The 22,933-nt window shown below is 49.8% G+C and overlaps 1 protein-coding gene across 1 annotated transcript; it reads left to right on the forward strand.

Moving 5' to 3' along the window:
• The first annotated feature begins 352 nt into the window (after positions 1 to 352).
• Positions 353 to 13,652, forward strand: Tgm1 (transglutaminase 1). The gene is made up of 14 exons (XM_032917772.1): positions 353 to 1,089; positions 1,238 to 1,426; positions 2,311 to 2,559; positions 2,908 to 3,026; positions 3,592 to 3,699; positions 4,068 to 4,242; positions 4,621 to 4,759; positions 4,890 to 4,993; positions 7,388 to 7,476; positions 7,924 to 8,077; positions 8,179 to 8,460; positions 8,793 to 8,953; positions 9,324 to 9,460; positions 13,264 to 13,652. The coding sequence occupies exons 1-14, from the start codon at positions 732 to 734 to the stop codon at positions 13,487 to 13,489; spliced, it is 2,490 nt and encodes an 829-aa protein (XP_032773663.1). The 5' UTR covers positions 353 to 731; the 3' UTR covers positions 13,490 to 13,652.
• The last annotated feature ends 9,281 nt before the right edge of the window (positions 13,653 to 22,933 follow it).

Raw genomic sequence — 22,933 nt, forward strand, 5'->3', positions numbered from 1 at the left:
CCGTCCCAAACGCCCTGACCTGCTCCACCCGGGCCCCGGGACCTGGTGGTGCCATCATCAACACCGCTGCCAGGTGAGAAGCTCCAGCTTACACCTCAGTAGTGCTGAGCCACAGCGGGCCTTCGCTGTCAAGGGACACACAGTCCAGAAAAGACCGGATCTCCAGTGCGTACCTGCTGTGGGCTGAGACCCAATTTTCCTGGGGCCAATCTCTGCTTACGCCTGCTGTGCCCTCTCCGCGGTCCTGCCTGAAGTTTGCCCTAACGTGAGGAATGTGGGGGGACTCTGCCCGCTATGCCTCCTACTTGCTTATAGAAAGAACTCTATTAAGAAATAGTTCTAGAGGCTGGAACTCTAAACTGAGAAGCCAGCAGGTGGAGAGACCTTACAGGGTTTGGAGATTGGGACTGTGGCAAGGTGTTCTCTTAGGGAACTGCATTTCCTTAGAGGGATCCTCAAGGGTTTCCCCACTGGACATCTGTTTTTAATATGATTTGAGAGTGTCTATATCTATAACAAGGTGAAGTGAAGGTTTTTCTCTGCAGTATGAGGTGCTTTTTCTGGGTGACTGAATAGGGCCTTTGGGGCATCTCAGGGTTAGAATGAGATGATCCCAGCCACCTAACTGGTACTGAAGCAATTTCTTTGGGTAGAGTTTCTGGGTGAGTGGGCATCTCAGGCACAGGAGATCTGAATGGACGAGCACCCTCTGTCTCTTCTACACAGGCACAATGGAAGGTCCTCGCTCAGACGTGGGCCGTTGGGGTAGGAGCCCCTGGCAGCCCACGACACCGTCGCCAGAGCCAGAGCCAGAGCCAGAGCCAGACAGAAGCTCGCGCTCCCGCCGAGGAGGAGGCCGCTCCTTCTGGGCTCGCTGTTGTGGCTGCTGCTCCTGCGGGAACAGAGCTGATGATGACTGGGGACCCGAACCTTCTGGCTCCAGAAGCCGAGGGACCAGCTCCCGGGGTGGAGGCTCCCGGGGTGGGGGCTCCCGGGGTGGGGACTCTCGGGGTAGGGACTCTCGAGGTGGCCGAAGACCTGAGTCTCGGGGCAGTGGTGTGAATGCAGCTGGAGATGGCACCATCCGAGGTGAGACTACACACACACCTTAGCTTAGAGCTGAACATTTATCGAACCTAACATTTATCCTGGCATCTCTAAAGGGGGCGGAAAGACGTCTGAGGAGGGTCTAGGCTCCTCGTGGGCTCTTCACTGACCCAGGGATGTGGTTTTTCAGAGGGAATGCTGGTTGTGAATGGTGTAGATCTGCTGTGCTCGCGATCAGACCAGAACCGCCGAGAGCACCACACAGATGAGTTTGAATATGACCAGCTAATTTTGCGCCGTGGGCAGCCCTTCCACATAATCCTCTTCCTGAACCGGGAGTATGAGTCCTCTGATCGCATTGCCCTTGAGCTTCTAATCGGTGAGTGGGGCCTGGGATGGGAAGGGGAAAGCCCCCCAGACTTGTTGAAGGGCTGGCGTCAGGTTAGAGAGGTCTTTAGGCTCCTCCCTGTCACTCCTCACCTCTGTCCAAAGAGCCTGGTGCCTGACTCATAGTGCTCCCCTAGTGGTGCTCTCGGGAAGGACGTGCTGCTGCAGTTTCTCCAAGCCTCCAGGGGCGACTGTCTCATTGAGCTGGCCTCTGTGTCTCCTTCAGCACAGTTGACTCCACGTGCCCTTCTTTCTGGGTCTTGCTGGTTCATCCTCCTAGCCCCCCATGTAACAATCTCTCTATCTCATGGCTCAAGACAGGAGCCTCCCTCACCATGTTGCCTGGTGACCGTTGACTGCCCAGCCTGGTGATTATGTAGCTGCTGGGGGCGGGTGACTCTTCTAACCCTTTGATTACAGCCCAGCCATGCACACCCCAGCCTCTAATTTCCCAGGTACCCCCTATCACCTCCAGAAATGCTCTGGGCTCTAGAAGCTGTGACCCCAGGGAGCCACTCTGCCCTTTAGTATCTGGAATGTTTTTCCTATGGGGCAAATGGAGTTGGCTCAGTTCTCCCCTTCAGTCCCGTAGGACAGTGGGTGACAATGGCCCCAGTATTCCCTCCCTACTAGAGTTCATTTTCAGGGGAACAGGTTTGGGATGTTGAACTAGGGTTCTGCCCTGACAAGTAGGAGAGCATGGGGCGGCCACCAAGCCACTCTAAGGAAGATTGTCACAGACTGATGTGGTAACCTTACTTAGGGACACATAAATTGGCTCACGGACATTTTGGGTGGGGCTGAATGAAATCTTAGTCTCTCTCCCACTTCCGGAGCAACTCTCTCACTGCCAAATTGCTGATCTTGTTACTCTAGGAAACAATCCCGAGGTGGGCAAGGGCACCCACGTGATCATCCCAGTGGGTAAGGGAGGCAGCGGTGGCTGGAAGGCCCAAGTGACTAAGACCAATGGACACAACCTAACCCTTCGCGTCCACACCTCCCCTAATGCCATCATTGGCAAGTTTCAATTCACTGTCCGCACACGTTCAGAAGCTGGAGAGTACCAGTTGCCCTTTGACCCCCACAATGAGATCTACATCCTCTTCAATCCCTGGTGTCCAGGTAAGCCAGCCGGGGTCAAGAGCAGAGGGCAGGTGAGTCAGGGCTTCCTTTCCTGAGCTCCCAGGTGGGTGTCTGGGTATCTAGTCATAGGAAAAGACACCCATTGTCCAGGAGAGGAGACTGAGGCCCACTGTAGAAAAGAGACCCACCTCACTTCTGATAAAGGGCCCAAGCCACAGCCAATCTTTCTCACCATCCTTCCTTAGAGCAGTCCTATCAGGCTAGAAGCATCCCCACCCCCATTTTTACCCCCTGTGGGTATGATGAGTTCTGCAGACCTGACTGAGGGGAAGGCAGGGCCCTCGAAGAAAATGGATAAGATTTGCAATTTGTTTTCTGGGGATACAGAGGACATAGTGTATGTGGACCACGAAGACTGGCGACAAGAATATGTGCTTAATGAGTCTGGAAGAATATACTATGGGACAGAAGCACAGATTGGCGAACGGACCTGGAATTATGGCCAGGTATGGCTAGCCTGTTCTTTCTCTTTGTCTCTGTCTCTCTCTGTCTCTCTCTCTCTGTGTCTCTCTGTGTTTCTGTGTGTGTCTCTGGTTTCTGTTTTTTTTCTTTTTTTTTCTTTGTGTCTCTCTCTCTCTCTCTCTCTGTCTCTGTGTTTGTGTGTGTGTGTGTGTGTGTGTGTGTGTGTGTGTGTGTTTACTTTGGCTCTCTGTTCTTTCCCAGTATTCATTCTCCCTCTCTCTCTCTCTCTCTGTCTCTCTCTCTCTCTCTCTCTCTCTCTCTGTCTCTCTCTCTCTCTCTCTCTCTCTCTTCTTTTGGTTTCTTGAGACAGGATTTCTCTGTGTAGCGTTATCTCTCCTGGAACTCACTCTGTGGACCAGGCTGGCCTCAAACTTACAGAGACCTACCTGCCTTTGACTCCTGAGTGCTGGGATCGAACTTGTGTGCTGCTACTGGTCTTGTGCACTCACTAAAGGGAAATAGAAAGGAAGGGCATGGTGGACCAACACTAGCCTGTGGTTTGAGCATCACTCAAGGAGCTGTCCTTACCTCTGCCCTCCTGCCTTCCAGTTTGACCATGGGGTGCTGGATGCCTGCCTGTACATTCTGGACCGGAGGGGGATGCCATATGGAGGTCGCGGGGACCCAGTCAGTGTCTCTCGGGTTGTCTCTGCCATGGTGAGCACCCCTGTATCTCTAAGCCCTATCCGTCGGTTTCTTCCTGCCCCGCCCTTTATGGATTTCCCATCCCTGCCCCTGAAGATGATATCGAGGGAAAGGCTTTTCACCCCTTCTCTTCCCTCCTTGGCCTGTACCCCACCCCACCTTTCATTGTTTCTGTTCCGGCTCCTTTGGAATGTAAGGCCAAACCCCAAACTTGGCACACCCAGTGTTCACATTCCAGTGTTGCAGCAGATGGGTTAGGGGAAGGGTGGGCGGGTTTAAGTTGACGTCCTGGTCTTGACGTTGCAATGTGAGGGGCTGGGGAATCCAGAAGGTCTTGAGCCCCTCCCCCAATCAGTCACACCCTATCTTTTTCTGGGCAGGTGAACTCCCTGGATGACAATGGAGTTCTGATTGGGAACTGGACTGGCGACTACTCTCGAGGCACCAACCCCTCAGCGTGGGTGGGCAGTGTGGAGATCCTGCTTAGCTACCTACGCACCGGCTATTCCGTCCCCTACGGCCAATGCTGGGTCTTTGCCGGTGTGACCACCACAGGTAGTAAAGGAATAGACTAGGAGCAGCCCGGACTCTATAAGGAGGGGAAGGTTCTATTTCTGCACAGCCCGGCTTTGGCTACAGGATGGGGTGCCACTAAGGGTGGACGATAGCATGGCCTTAATTATCATTAATTAGTGTCAACAACTGAGAGAGGCCCACGGGAGAGAAAAAAGGAGCCGGAGTCAAGTTCAGTGCCAAGCAGGAGGCTTTGTAACCCACAGTGCTTTGCAGCCCAAAGGCCACCTGGGCCTTCTGACCCCTAACTCCTGTGGTCCCTCTGAGCTTGGCAAACTCAGCGCCCTTTCTTGCTGCTCCTGCTGCTGCCACACCCACGGCCAACCTCCGCTCCAGCCCTTAACCCTGCCTCCTCCGCAGTGCTCCGATGTCTGGGCCTTGCTACCCGTACTGTCACCAACTTCAACTCTGCACACGACACGGACACGTCCCTCACTATGGACATTTATTTTGACGAGAACATGAAGCCACTGGAGCACCTGAACCACGATTCTGTTTGGTGAGCACAGAGTGAGGCGTGGCCTGCCGTTTGCTCTAAAGATGACCCGGGGCGGAGGCATGGTGGGGATGGGACCTGGGAGGACCTGAGTGGGACCCTCAGACTCAGAGCTCCTTCCATGCCCCTTTAGGAATTTCCACGTGTGGAACGACTGCTGGATGAAGAGGCCAGATCTGCCCTCAGGCTTTGATGGGTGGCAGGTTGTGGATGCCACACCCCAGGAGACCAGCAGTGGTAAGGCAGGCCTTGCCCAAAACCTATTCCGAACACCTCCTCCAAGCCCTGAGTGCTAGCCCAGGACTTGGCTGGAGAACCAAATCTATAGCTCGTTGTGTGGATTTACCAACTGAACCACCATGATGCCATCAGTTCATTTTCCTCTCTTTAGCTACTTAGTTTTATTTTATAATTTATAATGTTTAATGTAAAGAGATTCGAGAATATTCAGTAAGAAGTTTCCTTCTCCTAAGAAGCTTATTCTTACTTGCTTTTTTTCCCATTTGTTTGGTTTGCTTTGCTTTGCTTTAAGACAGGGTTTCTCTGTGTAGCCCTGGCTGTCCTGGAACTCTCTCTGTAGACCAGGCTGGTTTTTTTTTTTTTTTTTTTTTTTTTTTTTGGTTCTTTTTTTTTCGGAGCTGGGGACCGAACCCAGGGCCTTGCGCTTCCTAGGCAAGCGCTCTACCACTGAGCTAAATCCCCAACCCCAGACCAGGCTGGTTTCTAATTCAGAGGCTCGCCTGCCTCTGCCTCCTGAGTACTGGGATTGAAGGTCACGCTACCACCACCCAATTTTTTTTTTTTTTTTTTTTTTTTTTTGGAGCTGGGGACTGAACCCAGGGCCTTGCGCTTGCTAGGCAAGCGCTCTACCACTGAGCTAAATCTCCAACCCCCCACTACCCAATTCTTATTTGCTTTTTGACTTATATATTCCAGATATAATTCGTTAAAAGACAGAGAGAGAGAGAGAGAATTATAAGTAATAAATGCATTGAATGGAAGGAAAAAACAGTATTGAATTGAGTAAGATAATACATAAAAGTTGCTTATTTTCTCTTAGATGTCGTTAAAGTAAATTTCTATTTTGGGGGGTGCCTATTCAAACTCTTACCATCAAACTTGATCCATGGGAATTTCCAACAGTAGGATCTGGTAGTATATATCTAGTTCTTCCCAGAACTGGTTTTGAACGTGGGGCTTTGAGCATGTTCAGCGTCCATTTTTCAATCTCTATTTCAAAAGTTCCCCTGGAACTTCCTATGGACACCCATGTTTGGAACAAAATTCCATGGAACACATGATGAATGGCCGTGGCTCTTGGAGGTCGAATGGTGACTCTCGGAGGCAGAATGGCTTTGTCTGGATCTCCAGCAGAATGAGTCCTAGCTCCCCTCCTGTTTGTTCCCCTGTTCAGTGCATTCTTGTACAATATAGAGAAATCGGGACTCAGACGGAAAACAGCTCTGTGACCATCAGACATGACCTGGGGCGACACGGCCTGTCAACCGCTTGTCTCTTCTCTGCATCCACACATGTTGTCTCCACAGCAGTGGCCCTGCTCTCTGCTCTGCTCACACAGCCTCCTTTCCCTCTGGCGCTTCCGCCTTCTCAGAGTCAGACAGCCTTGGGCTGACTTACTTTCTTCTGGCCATTTCCCAGACCCCTCCCTGTCAATCATCTATGTAAAATGTGTCCTGGTTTGCATAACCTAGCAATGCTTGTAGTGGTAGCAAGGCTTGAAGTCTTGATCTCTGGTCCGGCTCTAAGAAGTAAAGGGGTAGGCATCAGGCAGAAGCTCTAGGGCTGCAGTCTATCATGATTACTTCTTAGATGAGTGATATTGGCAAGGAAGTACCTTACACCTTTGTGTTTTGTATAGAACTCTCTCTCTCTCTCTCTCTCTCTCTCTCTCTTCTCTCTCTCTCTCTCTCTCTCTCTCTCTCTCTCTCTCTCTCTGTGTGTGTGTGTGTGTGTGTGTGTGTGTGTGTGTGTGTGTGTGTGTGTGTATGTGTGTACTGTAGTCAATATGGGAGAATTAAATGGACACCATTTATCATGTAGCATGCCTACAACATTACAGCCGTTCAGTAAGTAGAAGCTTTTTCCATTGCACTGGCCGAGCCTGTTTCCCCATCTGTAAAAGGAGGCCAGAGCGTTAGGTGCTAAGATTCCTTCCTGTTGGATGGCCCTCACTTCCTGTGTACACCTCTGCCCCTGCCTGCTCATTCCAGCCAGCTCAGCCTCTGTAGGGAGCCCTCCCGAGTACAGGGACAGTCTCTTCTTGCCCACCACCCTTCTACCTCCCAGTCAGGAAATCAGAGGGTGCTGCAAAGCTGAGGTGTTTCTGAAGAAGCATGGTGCTGCTGCTGCTCTCTCAGCCAACCAGAACCATTATAGGCTCTGAACTGATTGTGACGAAAGGTTGGGGCAGGGTGTCCTGTACTCTGACGATGCAGCTTACCAGCTTGAGAATGTGCTGACAACCTGGTTATCAAGTCAGGCTGTCCACAGGCCCCTCCTATCCCACCCTGCCCTCTGGGTGGCTGCTGCTGGACCCTTGTGTGGTCTCTGATCAGAGGACAAGAGGTCCCCCTTGGCCTTCTTAGACCCAACACCTGCTTCACTTCCCAGGCATCTTCTGCTGTGGCCCCTGTTCGGTGGAGTCCATCAAGAATGGCTTAGTCTACATGAAGTATGACACACCTTTCATTTTTGCCGAGGTAAGGGCTGGGCTCTGGGTGCCTCTTCTAGCAAACAGTCTGGAGTGACCAGAGCCTTGGCTTCAGTCCTGAGCACTCTGGTCTTGACTTCCCCGCTGACTGACTAGCTGTGTAACCTCGGGCAAGTCACTCATTCTAGAGTCTTAGTTTCCTCAGCTGTAAAAAGGAGATAATCATGGCCGCCTTGCTTCCTGTCCTCAGGATCAAAAGGGATAATGGATATGGGGCTGTTTCATTAGTTGTAAAGCCAGCGAATAAGCATAAGGAATTACTGTTATTAATGCCCAAATGGGCTACCAGGAGCCTCCTAGACATACTTCTCTTCCCCTGCTTTCAGAGCATGGCTGATTGGCCCTGCCTGCAGCCCCTGGGGTTGAGGGAAGGTACTGGGGTCTCCCTCACCTGTCTCCCTGACCCTTCAGTCCTGCTATGCTTTGCTCCCCACAGGTAAACAGTGATAAGGTATACTGGCAGCGGCAGGATGACGGCAGCTTCAAGATCGTGTACGTGGAAGAGAAAGCCATTGGCACACTCATTGTCACAAAGGCGATCAACTCCAACATGCGAGAGGACATCACCCACATCTATAAGCACCCAGAAGGTAACATTCTCCCAGCCCAGCCAGCTCCAGCCTGAGGGCTCCTGCAGAGCATTTGCCTACCCCAGCCAGAGCTCAACCTCACCTTTGACCTCAACCCCCAGGCTCAGAAGCAGAGAGGAAGGCCGTGGAAAAGGCTGCGGCCCATGGCAGCAAACCTAACGTGTATGCCACCCGGGACTCTGCTGAGGACGTGGCAATGCAGGTGGAGGCACAGGATGCTGTGATGGGGCAGGATCTGACAGTCTCCGTGGTGTTGACCAATCGTGGCAGTAGCCAACGCACTGTGAAGTTGCACCTCTACCTTTGTGTCACCTACTACACTGGTGTCTCTGGGCCTACCTTCAAGGAGACCAAGAAAGAAGTGGCATTAGCCCCAGGAGCCTGTAAGTGGTCCTTCCCCAGTCCTGTGCTCCCTTCCTGTCCCTAGATGATGTCCCTAGATGATGCTCCCTCCCTGGCCCCACCTCTAGATGATGCTCCCTCCCCGGCCCCACCCCTAGATGGTGCTCCCTCCCCGGCCCCACCCCTAGATGGTGCTCCCTCCCCGGCCCCACCCCTAGATGGTGCTCCCTCCCCGGCCCCACCCCTAGATGGTTCTCCCTCTCCAGCCCCGCCCCTGGGTGTCCAAATACCATGGCTTAGGACATTGGAGGCCTTACAGCAACAGGCAGCAGTTCTGGGGAAGGCTTGTGATTACCATGCATTTTCTTCCCAGCGGACACTGTGGCCATGCCTGTGGCCTACAAGGAATACAAGCCCCACCTTGTGGACCAGGGGGCAATGTTGCTCAATGTCTCAGGCCATGTCAAGGAGAGTGGGCAGGTACTAGCCAAGCAACACACCTTCCGTTTGCGCACCCCAGACCTCTCTCTGACGGTGAGTACAGCTTTCTGGGACTCATGGGGTGAATAGAGAGCCAGAGCTTCATGCTAAGGGAAATTGTGGGCAAGGGGAGAACATTAAGCCTGAAACAAGTTACCCTGATGAGCCTTTTAGGAGAAGGTTAAGGTCCAGACCTGGCCTTAGTTTTCTCATCAATAAAATGGGTTCTCAGGTCCAATTCTGTTTCATACTCAAATTGTAGAATGGATAGGAGTTTCCTCCTCGAGTTTTGAGGAGGAAGACATTTCTGAAGGACAGAAATGTGGGACTTGGCGAGATTTCGATCCTAATGCGTTTCCCCCTTGAGTGCTAAGTATGGGCTGGCCAGGGTCTCTGATAAGGGATGGATCTCTGTTTCACTCAGTTACTGGGAGCTGCAGTAGTTGGCCAGGAATGTGAAGTCCAGATCGTGTTCAAGAACCCCCTGCCCATCACCCTCACCAACGTTGTCTTCCGGCTCGAAGGTTCTGGGTTACAGAGACCCAAGGTCCTCAATGTTGGGTGAGTCTGACCTCTAACTCTGCCTGAACCCTCCCTTTCACCCAGGCTGCCCTGAGCCTCAGGTTTGCTTCTCCTTTTTGGTCAGGACCCCACAGAGCAGCTTGGGGGCAGCTGGCAGGCTCTGGCACCTGAGGCCAGTTCAGCCTGACCATTGTTCAAGACTTGCTGAGCGGCTCACATTGCACTGTGTCCCTGCCCTGCCTCGCCTGTTAATTAGGGAGCTGAAACTCACACGGAAATCATTAGTAGCCCATCCCTAACATTTGCCAAATGCAGAAGTGTTGACCATGCGCTTTCAGGAGGGTTATCTCATTTGGAGATCGTGCAGGCCCTTTGCAGGGCATCAGAGACCATCATATAATTAAAAGGAGAGCTGTGGCACTCTAAAGATTTGGGTTCAAGCCCCTGCTCCGCTGCTCTTGACTGGATCTCCTTGGCAGGCGCCTTCGTCTCTTCCAAGCAGGTGTGGGCTCAATTGTCCAGTGAAGATGACGGAGCCTTTGGTTAGTCAGGCCAGCCTTTGGTATAGCAGTCTCCACAGTCACCATCACCATCACCACTGCATGAGTGGGAAAGCTAGTAGTTTCATCCCACAGCTCAGAAGGGCAAGCTTTTCCCCTTCGGTGGCACAGACTGCCCAGGGTCTCTGCTGCTGCACAGCGTGTGTGGTGAGAACTGAGCCTGAATTCTCAGGGTCTCTGCTAGCTTGGATCTGATCTCCACTGGGTAAGGCTACGGACGCAAGGAGGGTACACAGCACTTATGTTCCTGAGCCTATTTCTGTCACAGACGTGTGTCCCTCATCCTTCTCAGGAAAAACATGGAGGGGAGGAGAAGGCAGAGGAAACCAGCTTTCTCCTGAAGGGGTGGGCGTCCTGTTCTAAGAGAGGGGCTGTGAGAAATGTAGGATAAAGGACCCTAGCCTACCTTTCCCTTCAGACCTTATGCTGGTAGCCACTACTTTTATTATGAGGCCAAAGATGAGTGCATTGTCTTGTTCTTTGGCAGAGCCTGGGACTCAGGGGCTGTGACATCACAAAGATAAACCCTATAAGGGCCTGAAGCAGCTCAGGTGACAGGGTGTAAGATGTGCCCTGGGACATTCACACCACAGTGGAAGGAATCTTCTGTCTTAGGCTCCCTAGATGCGTACACCCTTGCCAGGCACATCAGGCCCAGTGGCTCTTGGGCTGCCCCCACTAGAAGGACAGGTGAGAGGAGAGGCGGCCTTTCTTCCGTAGAGAGCTTGCATGGTCTCTGCCCTACCCTCATCCTCTCCTTTGAGGGCTTCAGATTCCAAGATGGGTGTTACTTTACCTCTCATTTACACATCAAAGGCTGTGGTATGATAGTCAATTATACCACCTGGCGTGACACCCCAGCCTGGTGACTGGCCACTAAATAAACATTCCAGGACTCACTCCTCCAGTTGACTGTGTCACTGGGGAGGCTTGGGAATTTCCCCCAGAACCAGAATCACACTCTAAATCTTTAGTGGCTTATATCCCTTCTTGAAAGGAGACAAGGCCAAAGCCATTTAAAGATGAATTACCAAGGGAAACAAACAAGTAGATATTAACGTCTAGATCATTTAGAAATTATGTACAACACAAAGGAGACATAGGTGCCTGTATCCGCCTGTGAGGGATGGAGGGGGATGGAGCAGGAGAGGGCGGAGGAGAGAGATCTAGAATATCTATTGCCAAAGGCAGTTTCATTACCAGGCAGCAGTTGAGGGTTAGCCTAGCTTTAGCTGCTGACTTGCTCTCAGCTTAAACTCAAAACCCGAGGGGGTGAGCCAGGCATGGTGGCTCCTGCTTTCAGTACCATCCCTTCAGAGGAAGAGGGCCTTGTGAGTTGGAGCCTAGCTTGGTCTACAAAGTAAGTCCAGGATAGCAAGGGCTCTGTTACACAGAGAAACCCTGTCTCCAGAAATCCTGAGCTACCAGAATGAGTCTGGGGAGATTCTGACATTCTCACTTTGAAAGGAGATAGCAGGGTTGTTTCTTTTTTGGAGGGGGGGGCAGAAATAATGTTAGTGGTTATAATATAAAGGTTAACTTCTGAAATAAAACAACTTAATTATAGTAGACTTTTGAAGGCTGCTGTAAGGCTAAGCAACCTTTAAGGAAAACAATCAAGGACACAAACGTATGGCCAGTCCTGTTAAACCACAACCTGTTAAATTAGAGACTTAATTTTGCTTTCTATCGGAACACTTCAGAAACCATCTGACCACCTCATCTCACTTTGATTCATGCCTGTGCTATGAACCAGCAGCAAGTGAGGACCAAAGAAGTAGTCGTCTAAGACCACACAGCTAACTGGTAGACCCACTAGTTAGGTCCAGGGAATCCTCAGAAGCAGCCTCCAACCTGAGCGTTTTGCCCCAAGGAACACTCATCTTCAAAATTAGAGATGCTGGCTTGTTCCCTAGGTGGACTACTTCATGGGTCTAGTGCCAAAAAGGAATCCTAAGGCAAGCATGGGTTGAACTAGCAATCAGAAGTGCAGGTTTAGGAAGAATCAGGAGATATTCTAATAGCCACGAATAGAATTCATATAAGTGCAACCATGTTCATACTTAAAACGCAGTGTGTCAGGTGGGATGGTAAATGCCTGTAATTGTAGTACTGTAATTGAGAGGCAGAGACTCGAGGGTTGAAAGTTCAAGGCTAGCCTCAGCCACATAGTGAATTCGAGACTAGTCTGAGCTTCACGAGACCTCTAAAAAACCCAGTAAGTAAAAGAATAAAGTATGTAGGTTGAAGGAAATGCCCAGAAAAAGAAATGATTCATTTTCTTGGGGACAGGAGATATTGGGGTGGGGTGCGAGTTAGGACTCGGGGAAAGAATAGGAATTGAAGTGACAGAGCTAGGAGCTCAGGGCAAGCACAGCCAACCCTGCGGAATGCAATGGAGATGAGTTTGAGTAAGGAGAGATACTCAGTGGGGCTGGTCCACAGGAAGAATGGTGGGGGTGATGCAGCTGCACCACGGTGCAGAGCTGAGTCAGAGTGAGCCTGTATGTCAGGTTAGGGAGTTGACTTCTCTTTCAGTAAGTGCCAGGGATGCCCAGCCCTTGAGGAATTTAGTTCGCTTCCCAGTGATTAGCAGGCTAAGGAAAAGATGAGATGAGTGTAGAAAACCCGAGATTCCCAGGGGTGTTCAGGAATACAGTTTCAGAGCTCCCTGAGGAAAAGGCACAGGTGTTGCTGTCACATACATATACACAGAGATATGAGAACACATGTCATTTTAAAAGTGCCGATTGTCCCTGCTTGGGACAACCTTTTCCCCCCGGATAACAACCTTCTGTTAATTGGGTACATGAAGTTTTTCCTTCTTTGTGAGGACAACTGGGCAGATTTCTTTAGCTTGCTATTCTGGCAAAACTGAAAGCCTTTGGGATCTCTGCTGGGCCTCCAGGTCTTGCTCTAAAATGCCCTTGGCCTTGACACCCTAGCGAGATGGGGTGCTTGCGACCAGGGACAGTGGAAAGAAAGTGGTCCAGGCTACTGTGCAGAGCACCAGCACTCTCTGTCTGGGTGGGAGAGGGAGGGACGAGGCGAGGTGCTGGGGAGATTTTCAGTGCAGGCAGCTGGGTGTGTAGGTGCCATCAAGCTGTGTGGAGGTGACCTGGGGTGGAGGCTCTGTCCGGGTTGTGGGTGTAGACTCCAGCGGAACCCAGAAATGCCTGTATGACTTTACCTCTTGCTTTTTTTTTCTTCCTGGCCACTCTGGGTCAGTCCTTGCTTGACTCTACCCTTAGACAAGGCTCATGACACTGTCTCTGTCTACAGGGACATCGGGGGTAATGAGACGGTTACACTGCGCCAGACATTTGTTCCTGTGCGACCAGGCCCCCGCCAGCTCATTGCCAGTCTGGACAGTCCACAGCTCTCCCAAGTACACGGTGTCATTCAAGTGGATGTGGCCCCAGCCTCTGGAGGCAGAGGTTTCTCAGAGGCTGGAGGTGACAGTCGCTCCGGGGAGAACATACCTATGGCATTTCGAGGTGGAGCTTAGCCCTGGGCCAGGAGCAATGGGACTGAAATCAGATGAACAAGGACATTGCCCCAAGATGGGGTCCTGCTATAAAGTAGCTCCCCTGGCTCGGACAGGAAGGCTGGGGCACCCGGGGAGGCTGTTACTCTTTACCTGTGCTGATAATAAACTGTTTTTTAATGAAGAAGCTGTTTAGTGTTCCTGCCTATCTGGGTAAAGAAGTATGGAGTCGCACTGTGCTGGAGGTTTATGCAACGTTTATTTTTTCCTTTTGGTTTTTCAAGACCAAGGGGATTCTCTGTGTAGCCCTGGCTGTCCTGAAACTGAATCTGTGTACTTGAGGCTGGCCTCGAACTCAAAAGAGCTGCCTGCCTCTGCCTCCTAAGTGCTGGGATTAAAGGTATGCGCCATCACCCCAGCTAGGTTGGCCTTTCTTGAGGCTCTCACTCTGAGAATTGTGGCTGGGAGGTGCCATCTCAGCTACCCTTGAGATAAAGCTTGCTTAATTTCATGACCACCACACCTAGCCCAAACTGTATTTTCAAATATTCTGGTCTAAATTGGGCACGGAAAGCACAGGCCTGTGATCCCAGTTACTTGGAAGTAGGAGGATCTACTTTAGTAAGTTTAGGAAGTTTAGTACCTGCCTGAGTTACATAAAGAGTGAGTTCAGTGTCAGCTTGGGTAACTTAGGGAGACCGTGTCTCAAAATCAGAAGTGAAAAGAGCTCTGGGATTATACAGTTCAGGAATATAGGACCAGGCACAGCGTCTGCCTGGTACACTTAAAGACCTGGACTTGAGGCCCTTGCACTAAAGGAGGAAGTCAGTTCTGAGTCTCACAAGTTGTCCTCTGACCTCCATATATACAGCATGGCAGCATTCAGAAGGCTAAGGCAGGAGAATCAAGAGTTTGAGGCCAGTCTGTGCTACACAGCAAGACCCTACCTCAAAACCATCAAGCAGCTAGGCATGAAGCCACACACCTTTAATCCTAGCACTCCTGGGGCAGAGGTAGGTAGATTTCTGGGTTTGAGGTCAGCCTGGTCTATACAGCAAGCTGCAAAGCAGTTAGAGATACATAGTGAATCTCTGTCTCAAAACAAACGAGAGAGGGTTGGGGATTTAGCTCAGTGGTAGAGCGCTTGCCTAGCAAGCGCAAGGCCCTGGGTTCTGTCCCCAGCTCCGAAAAAAAAGAAAAAAAAAAAAAAAGAGAGAGAGAGAGAGAGAGAGAGAGAGAGAGAGAGGAGAGGAGGAGGAGAAGGAGGAGGAGGAGGAGGAGGAGGAGGAGGAGGAGGAGGAGGAGGAGGAGGAGGAGGAGGAGGGGAAACAATAGTTTTATAGTTTTGCTTCCAGGCTGCTTTCAGAGTCTCTTGAACCTCTGTGGCTCCAGCCTTCTCTGGCTTCAGTCGTGGGGTGCTGGGTAAGTGACTCAGGGCTCCCCTGAAGTATGTTCTTAGCCACCCATACCTTTCTACCCAATATTAGCGCTCCTCGTGGTTGTAAGGACCACCAGCTCTTAAGCTTGTTCATTTATCACTTTCTTCTATCTCCACTAAATGTCTGATGAGCACTCCAGACGCCAAAAAGTAAACTCCCGCCTCTGTCATATTCTCCTGCAGCCACTCCGATCTCTGTATACGACGGCTCTGCTGTCCCCAAATCCTTGCACTTGACATCTTCAAGTTACACTCTTCTGCAGCCTACCATCGGTCTGGGCGAATCTGGTGGTTCTTTCTTTACACACCTATGCCCTGAGGCTGGCCGTGCCCGCTGCCTTTGCAGCCACCAGAGTCTCCATCCCTTCCTCGGATCACTGCGCCGAGCTTCCTGGTTATTCTCCCCACTTGTCCTTTCTTTGCTCACCACTCAGCCACCACCGGAATACAGTGAAAGATCACATCCCCCTCTGCTCAAAGCTCTTCTGACTTGCTCCTCTGACCAGCGCCTTCCTGTCCTCTAGCCTCAGTCCTTGTCTGGCCTTCGCCCTTTGGCTTTTTTGTCTGTGCTTCTGTTTCAGGATCTGTGTGTGACTTCCTCCTCTACTGGAGAAGTCCCTCCCTAAACACCTCAATGTCTTACTCCTTCACCCCTGTTTACTTTTGTGTGGTCCACGATGGTGGGACCCTCCTTACCACTCCATTTAAAAATTACGACACCTTCATACTCCTTATCCCTATTTGCCCCTTTTTCTTTGTACCTCACAGCATATATCCAATTCTTTGTGTGACTGGCCTGCTAGCAGATTTTCTCTTCCCAGTTTGCCTATCACTGTCCACGCTTCAACCTTGCAATCCTCCTGCCCCAGTTCCCCAAGTGCCATTTAAAAGCTCACATATCTGGCTCTCAAATGTCTTTGTTTTTCTTTTAGACTTATTTAATGCATGTATGCGTGTGTACCATGTGTGTGCTTGGTACCTGTGGAGATCAGAAGAGACTGCCAGGTGCCGTAGAACTGGAGTAGAGACAGGCCGTGAACCACCAGGTAGTGCTGGGACCTGAACACTGGTCCTCTGCTAAAGCAGCAAGTGCTCTCGACTATGGAGCCATGTCTCCAGCCCCCCATGTATTTTTCATGGAATGTTATGTGTAGAAGGATTTTAATCCAGCAACATAGCTACTCTGGCTGGAATACAGACAGGCCCCTTAGCACACACCTTTAACCCCCCTGACTGGAATCCCAAACAATGAAGGTAAAGTTAGTTTGTAGAGGGAAGTACCAATGTTTGAAAGTAATGTCTTGAGTGGCAGAAAAAGTGACGAATCAGAGAAAGATTTGACAGAATAGGTATGCCCAACTCTTGTGAGAACAGAGAGGAAAGAGAAGTGATTAAACAGGAAGCAGCACAGGGTTTGGGGGCGGGGAGGTATAGTTTTACTGGAACAGTCATCCAGAACCAGGCTGCAGACAAAGAGAACAAGCTAGACAGATGTGAAGACGGAATGAGGAGCCAGAAGATTAGAACAAATTGCCAAAGGTAGTATGAGGCCAAGCAGCACGATGCAGTCAGAAGCTGAAAGAAGCCATTTTGAATCAGTTAGCATGGAGAGGAGTTTAAGCCAGAACAGCTGAGTTGACCAGCCAGCCAGAGTTCAGAAAGAGCTAGAAAGGGTGAGCTTATTCAGCAAAAAGTCTCAGAGGCTGAAAACATTCTAGGCCTAGATTAGATCGTACAGAGGCTAGAAGCTTCCAGGACTAGGTCCCTGTTAGCAGACAGAGGCAGTCAGCTTCCAAGATGACAATTACTGCAGGAGAATAAAAGTTACTCTTCCAGTTGTGTATTGGTGGCATCGAGTTTTTTCATATTGTCAATTCATTAGTGAATTAAAAAAAAGTAAAAAGGAGGACATGAGTGCTCCTAGGTACGGTGGAGGAGAAGGTTTCCTAGATATGAGGGAGACCTCCGCACAGCTGGAGGCAGACACATCTGGGGGAGTCCAGAGGAAACATGACCCTGAGAGGAGAGGGCAGAGGCAGGAGACCAGATCAGAGGCCAGTGTAGCCAAAATGGCTGGATTACATAGGGAAGGGCAGCCCAGCCTCGGGCTTAAGAATTAAGGGTAGGGATGGAATATACTGGCCACAGCCTGTAAAGGCTAGGGACTGAGGGATGCTAGGAAAAACCTAGCTGACAGTTTACTTCGACATGTTAAATAGGTACCTAGTTAGCTGTTTGTCCTGGATTTGAGATGTAACAGTAAGCTTACTCTAAATTAGCAGTTTTCACAGGTAACTGATGTAGCTGGGTGTGGTGGGGCATTCCTTTAAAGTAAGCCCCCAAGAAACAGAAACAGGAGGACAATTGAGCCAAGGCTACATAGTGATATATGGACTTGTTTTTTGTTTTTAAAGCAACTAACTTTTAAAAAAGCAACATTTATTTTCTAATGATTTTTATGCTAAGTAAAGTTAAAATGTTTTAAAATATCCAAAAGGCTCTCTCCTCTTCCTCCTCCTCCTCCTCCTCCTCCCTCTCCTCTTCCTCCTCCTCCTCCTCTTCTTCTTCCTCCTCCTCTTCCTCCTCCTCCTCTTCTCTCTGTGCCTACCCCTTTCTCTCTCCTTCCTCTATTCCACACCCCCTTCCCTGAACTTGGTCCTTGGGCCCAATAAACTCACCCACCCAAGAGCAGTTTCCCAATTTTACACACACACACACACACACACACACACACACACACACACACAGAAGGGCCAGCAAGATGACTCAGTGGGTAAGGTACTTGCTGTCAAGCCTGACAGCTGAGCTTGATCCCCGGATCCTCCCAGGGTGAAAGAAGAGAATTGATACTGGCACATTGTCCTCGAACCTCCTACTAAGTGCTATAGTATGCATATGACCCTCACACATACTCAGAAATATATATAAAAACAGTATCCAGAAGATTGGAGGGGTACAATGGCACATGCCTGTCATCCTAACATTTGGCAGGCAGAGGGAGGTAGATTTCAAATTTGAGGCCAGCCTGGGATACAGAGCCAAGTTCTAGCTCAGCCTGTACTGAAAAATCTTATCTCAAAAAATAAATAATATAAATTAAAAAGTATACAGGACGATGAGTAGTTCTGCGCATGTGCTGAGATTACAATGAGTGGTTCTGCGCATGTGCTGAGGTTATTTTATGTGTACGGATTTTTTGCCTACATGTATGTACGTGTACTGTGTTGTGTGCACATGCCTGGTGCTCCTAGAGATTAGAAGATGACATCGGGTCCCCAGGAACTGGAGTTACAGATGATTGTGAGCCACCATGTGGGTACTGGGAACCAAAGCTGGGTCCTCTGCACTCTCTGAATGACTGATTGGGCCACAAAAGTGGGGGAGGGGCAGTTCCCAGAAGCAGAGGATAAAGGACCCATGCCTGTGAGGGAAAGAAACACAAGAACACAGCTTCCAGGGACTAAGCCACTACCCAAAGACTATACATGGACTGACTCTGGGCTCCAACTGCATAGGTAGCAATGAATAGTCTAGTAAGGGCACCAGTGGAAGGGGAAGCCCTTGGTCCTGCCAAGGCTGGACCCCCAGTGAACGGGATTCTTGGGGGGAGGGCGGTAATAGGGAGAGGATGGGGAGGGGAACACCTACATAAAAGGGGAGGAGGAAGGGTTAGGGGAATGTTGGCCTGGAAACCGGGAAAGGGAATAACATTTGAAATGTAAATAAGAAATACCCAATTTAATAAAGATGAGAAAAAAAAAGAAACACAAAAACACATGCACTTGGAGAATGCAGTGTGCTGAAAATGGCATGCGGCACTGGGCAAGCATGGAGGCAAGGGATAAGGAAGCGTGAGATGGCTGGCCAGGTCATTCCAAGTTCTTTTTGCACTCTCCTGAGTGTCTCTGTGGTAGAGCACTTGCCAAGCATGCATCACGAGGCCCTGGGTCCAATCGCCAGCACTGCAAAAAATTCTCTTGCCATCTTTTTAGGGATTTGGGCCTTTTTTTCTTTCCTGTGGGATCTCATGTCATACCTGGCTGGCCTGAAACTCAAAGTGCTGGAATTATAGACAGACTACCATGCCTGCGCTTTCTTCCAATGCAAAGAGGACCTTTCCGTTAAGGATAAGGATATATGATCCGTTTTTTCAGTTTACCAGATTTTGATGAAACCAGGAATAAAAAATCAAAGAGCAGTTGGGCTGGTTATAGGTTGTTGTCCCCTCAGGATGAAAGGCAGCAAACTTGAAATAGAAGAAACCGTGAAAAAGAAGGGTGGGCTTAACAGCTGTAGGGACAGAACTGATTGGTGATCAATTAGATTTGAGAAGGAAGGACAGAATTAAGGGCACTGGCTTGGATGTCTGAACTCATAGTGCTATGAAGACAGATGGCATGCATTCTATGTGGGGCCCAGAAGGAGGAGCAGATCCTAACAGGGAAGAGGACTGGGTTTTCAGTTCATAATGGAAGCAACTTAGAAGTTACTGTAGGGAGCGTAAGTCTGGAGTGAATCTATGTGGTTCAACATGAGCACAGCCATGCTAAGGAACCTGATGCCTCAGACTCAAGGAAATGGCAAAGCCTTCCTCAGATCAGGTTCAAAGAACTGACAAAGACTTCCCTTGGGCCGCGTGAATGCTGAGCATGCGCAGAAAGTACTAACCGCCATGTCTGTCCTCCGGAACCACTGCAGTAGACTACTTCCCTGTAGAGACTCCTACGGAGATTTGCTACGCATGCCTTTTTGTTCAGCTGTATATAATTAACCCGCCTCCCGGATCCACAGAAGAAACCCACTGGGTTTCTGTTATTGTTGGTGCGTGTCCATCAGAGCACACACTGCCCACCAGATTCCAGCCTTGTGTCAGATTCTGTACTTGTGTCTGTGTTTCTGTCCTTTCTTCGTTCCCTCCGTGCCCATGTCAAGTCGACCCCTGCGCCATAGAGTGCAGCAGGCTCCCAGTAGCCTCACCACCAGAAGAAACTCACAGATGGTGAGTGAAGCGTAGCTGGTGAAGTGCCTGTCAAGCAGGACTGAAGAACAGAGTTTCATCCCTAGAGCCCACAGAAGCAAGGAGAGAACCAGTTCCTAAAAATTGTCTTTTGACCTCCGCGTAGATTCCTGCGGCTTGTTCACACATGTACCTGACACAGAGAAACACACACACAAGATAGTAAAATTAATAGAAATGGAATGAACTACAGATCAACAATTCTATGTAGATTATCAGAATTATGGACGCCAGCCAGCTGTGGTGGCTCACATCTGTAATCTAAGCACTCGGGAGACTGAGGCAGGAGGATGGACGTAAATTCAAGGCCAGCCCAGGCTACGAGGAGCGTTTCAGGCTAAATTGGGTTATAGAGTGAGACTCTTGTCTAAAAAAGGAGAGGAAGGAAAATGTGTGAGTACAAGGCAAACTGCTCTCCCAAACTGCTCTCTCACAACTTCTCAGCAGCAGGAAACCAATTCCAGGACTGGGCCGGAACACATGAAATACAAGGGACAAATAGCTGGAGGCGCCTTCACCTCTGGAAGCATTTCCCAGCTACTCAGTGAAAATTAGAGGAAAGTTCTGGGGCTTCTTGGCAAGGAAAGAGAAGAAAAAATTGGAAATCTATCTGGGGCTTCCCACTTTCTTTTTTCTTTTCCTTCCTTCTTTTCTTTTCTTTTCTTTCTTTTTTTTCTTTCTTTCTTTTTTTTTTTTTTTTTTTTTGAGATACGGTTTTACTATATAGCCCTGGCTGGCTTGAAACTTCCTGTGTAGACCAGGCTGGCCTGAAACTCCCAGAAGCCCTCCTGCCTCTGCCTCTGAGGAAGTGATACTAAAGGTGCACACTCTGACTCTCAGCTTCTTTCCGCTCCTTTGTTGTTTTTGGAAACAGGGTTTCTCCATGTAGCCCTGGCTGTCCTGGAACTCCCTTTGTAGACCAGGCTGGCCTTGAACTCAGGGATCTGCCTGTCTCTTAACTCCCCAGTGCTGAGACTAAAAAATGTAAGCTACCACCAGCAGCTCTAGACTTCATTACAATCTTTTTTTCCCAGTACTTTATTTATTCTCTTTACATACTGATCATAGCCCCCCACCCCAGTCTCTCCCAATTCCATCCCCCTCAACTTCTGCTCTGGTAAGAGGGAGCCCCCCACTGCCTGGGTACCAACCCACCCTGGCACATCAAGTCACTGAAGGACCTGACGCATCCTCTCTTACTAAGGCCAGACAGGCAGCCCGGTTAGGGGAACAGGATCCACAGGCAGCTCTCTGCTCCAGTCACTGGGGGACCCACGTTAAGACCAAGCTGCACATCTATTACACATGCACAGAGGCCTAGGTCCAGCACACGTGTGCCCTTTGGTTGGTGGTTCAGTCACTGGGAGCCCCCAAAGGTCTAGGTTAGTTGACTTTGTTGGTCTTCCTGTGGAGTCCCTATTCCCTCCCGGTCCCTCAATCCTTCCCTCAGCTCTTCCACAGACACCCCAAGCTCTATCTAATGTTTGGCTGTGGGTCTCTGCATCTGTTTCAGTCAGCTGCTGGGTGGAGCCTCTCAGAGGACAGTCATGCTAGGCTCTCATCTACAAGCATAACAGAGTAACATTAATGGTGTCAGGGGTTAGTTCTTGCCCATGGGATGGGTCTCAAGTTGGTCCAGTCATTGGCTGGGCATTCTCTCAGTCTCTACTCCATCTTTGTCCCTGCACTTCTTGTAGGTAGGACAAATTTTGGGTCAAAGATTTTGTGGGTGGGTTGGTGTCCTATCCCTTCACTGGGAGTCCTGCCTGGCTACAGCAGGTGGCCGCTTCTGGCTCCTGTACAATAAAATCCTGCACAATAAAAAGAACCTCTGGCAGATCCATTCCACTCATAACAAGGCCTGCCCTCAAAAGAAGCTAACCCTGGGACTGGAGAGGTTGTTCAGTGGTTGAGAGCACTGGTGCATTTCTAGAGGACTGGCGTTCAGTTTCCAGCACCAGCATGAGGATTCAGCCATTTGAAACAGGAAATCATACACCCTCTGCTGACCTCTACAGACACCAGGCTCACACTTGGTGCACTCATACATATAAAATAAATACATCTTTAAAAAGAAAGACCAAAGAAAGAAGAGACAGAGAAAGAAAAAGAAAAAAGGAGAAGGAAGGAAGGAAGGAAGGGAGGGAGAAAGGAAGGAAGAGAATTCAACTCAGGTCACTAAAAGCCCAGTTACTCTTGAAAGGGGGCGTTCCCAGTTTTAGCTCCTCCCACCCTTTACAAGAGGAGCTCAACTCCACCCTACTCTGGCTTTCATGTTTACCTCTAAGAAGACATGGGGAATATATGGGCCTAAGAAACACTTGTGAGAGTTACAACTCTTAGCACAAATTCTAAAAGACACCTACATAAACATACGACAACAGAATGCTCCCAACTCCTCCCAGACTCTCGCCCCACAACCCCCTAGTCTGCCTGTAGGGCTGGTGAGATGACCCTACGGGCAGAACCATCAGCTGTGAACTGATCCCTCGAACCCATGTAAAGGTAGGTAGAAAGAACTGACGTCACAGATTTGTCCTCTGACCTCCACATGTCCATCGTAGCATATGTGTACACGGTGATTTTAAAAGACAAAAAAGAATTCTTGTATAGTAACAGGAATAGAAGAGGAAGACTGAACATCTTTGATGTTAAGAAGTTTCTGGAAGTCAGGCGTGGCGCTAGACACCTATGACCTCAGCATTTTGGAGACAGAAGTAGGATGGGAAGTTCGAGGCTATCCTCAGTACATACCCAGTTCCAGACTAGCCTGAACTACATGAGACTTGGTCTCAAAGAGGGGCTGGGGGAGATGGCTCAGCAATCAGCAGTTAAGAGCACTTGCCACTCGTGCAGAGGACCAATGTTTCTTTTCCAGCATCCACGTGACAGTAGCTGTCTTTGGCTACTTTGTGGATTCTTTTTTCTTCCACCCTTCTCCACCCCTTTTCTACCTTTTCAACCTCCTAACAGAACGAGATCTCTGAATAAAATCAGGGGTCAGAAAGGG

This window comes from Rattus rattus, chromosome 12 (assembly GCF_011064425.1).
Source record: "Rattus rattus isolate New Zealand chromosome 12, Rrattus_CSIRO_v1, whole genome shotgun sequence".
In the NCBI taxonomy this organism is placed as follows: domain Eukaryota; kingdom Metazoa; phylum Chordata; class Mammalia; order Rodentia; family Muridae; genus Rattus; species Rattus rattus.

Bases quoted from the DNA above. Each gene is read 5' to 3' on its own strand.
- Tgm1 (XM_032917772.1), top strand. From the start codon at position 732: ATGGAAGGTCCTCGCTCAGACGTGGGCCGTTGGGGTAGGAGCCCCTGG. The intron at 1,427-2,310 runs GTGAGTGGGGCC...TTGTTACTCTAG, and splicing joins TGCCCTTGAGCTTCTAATCG to GAAACAATCCCGAGGTGGGC. The intron at 8,461-8,792 runs GTAAGTGGTCCT...TTTTCTTCCCAG, and splicing joins GGCATTAGCCCCAGGAGCCT to CGGACACTGTGGCCATGCCT.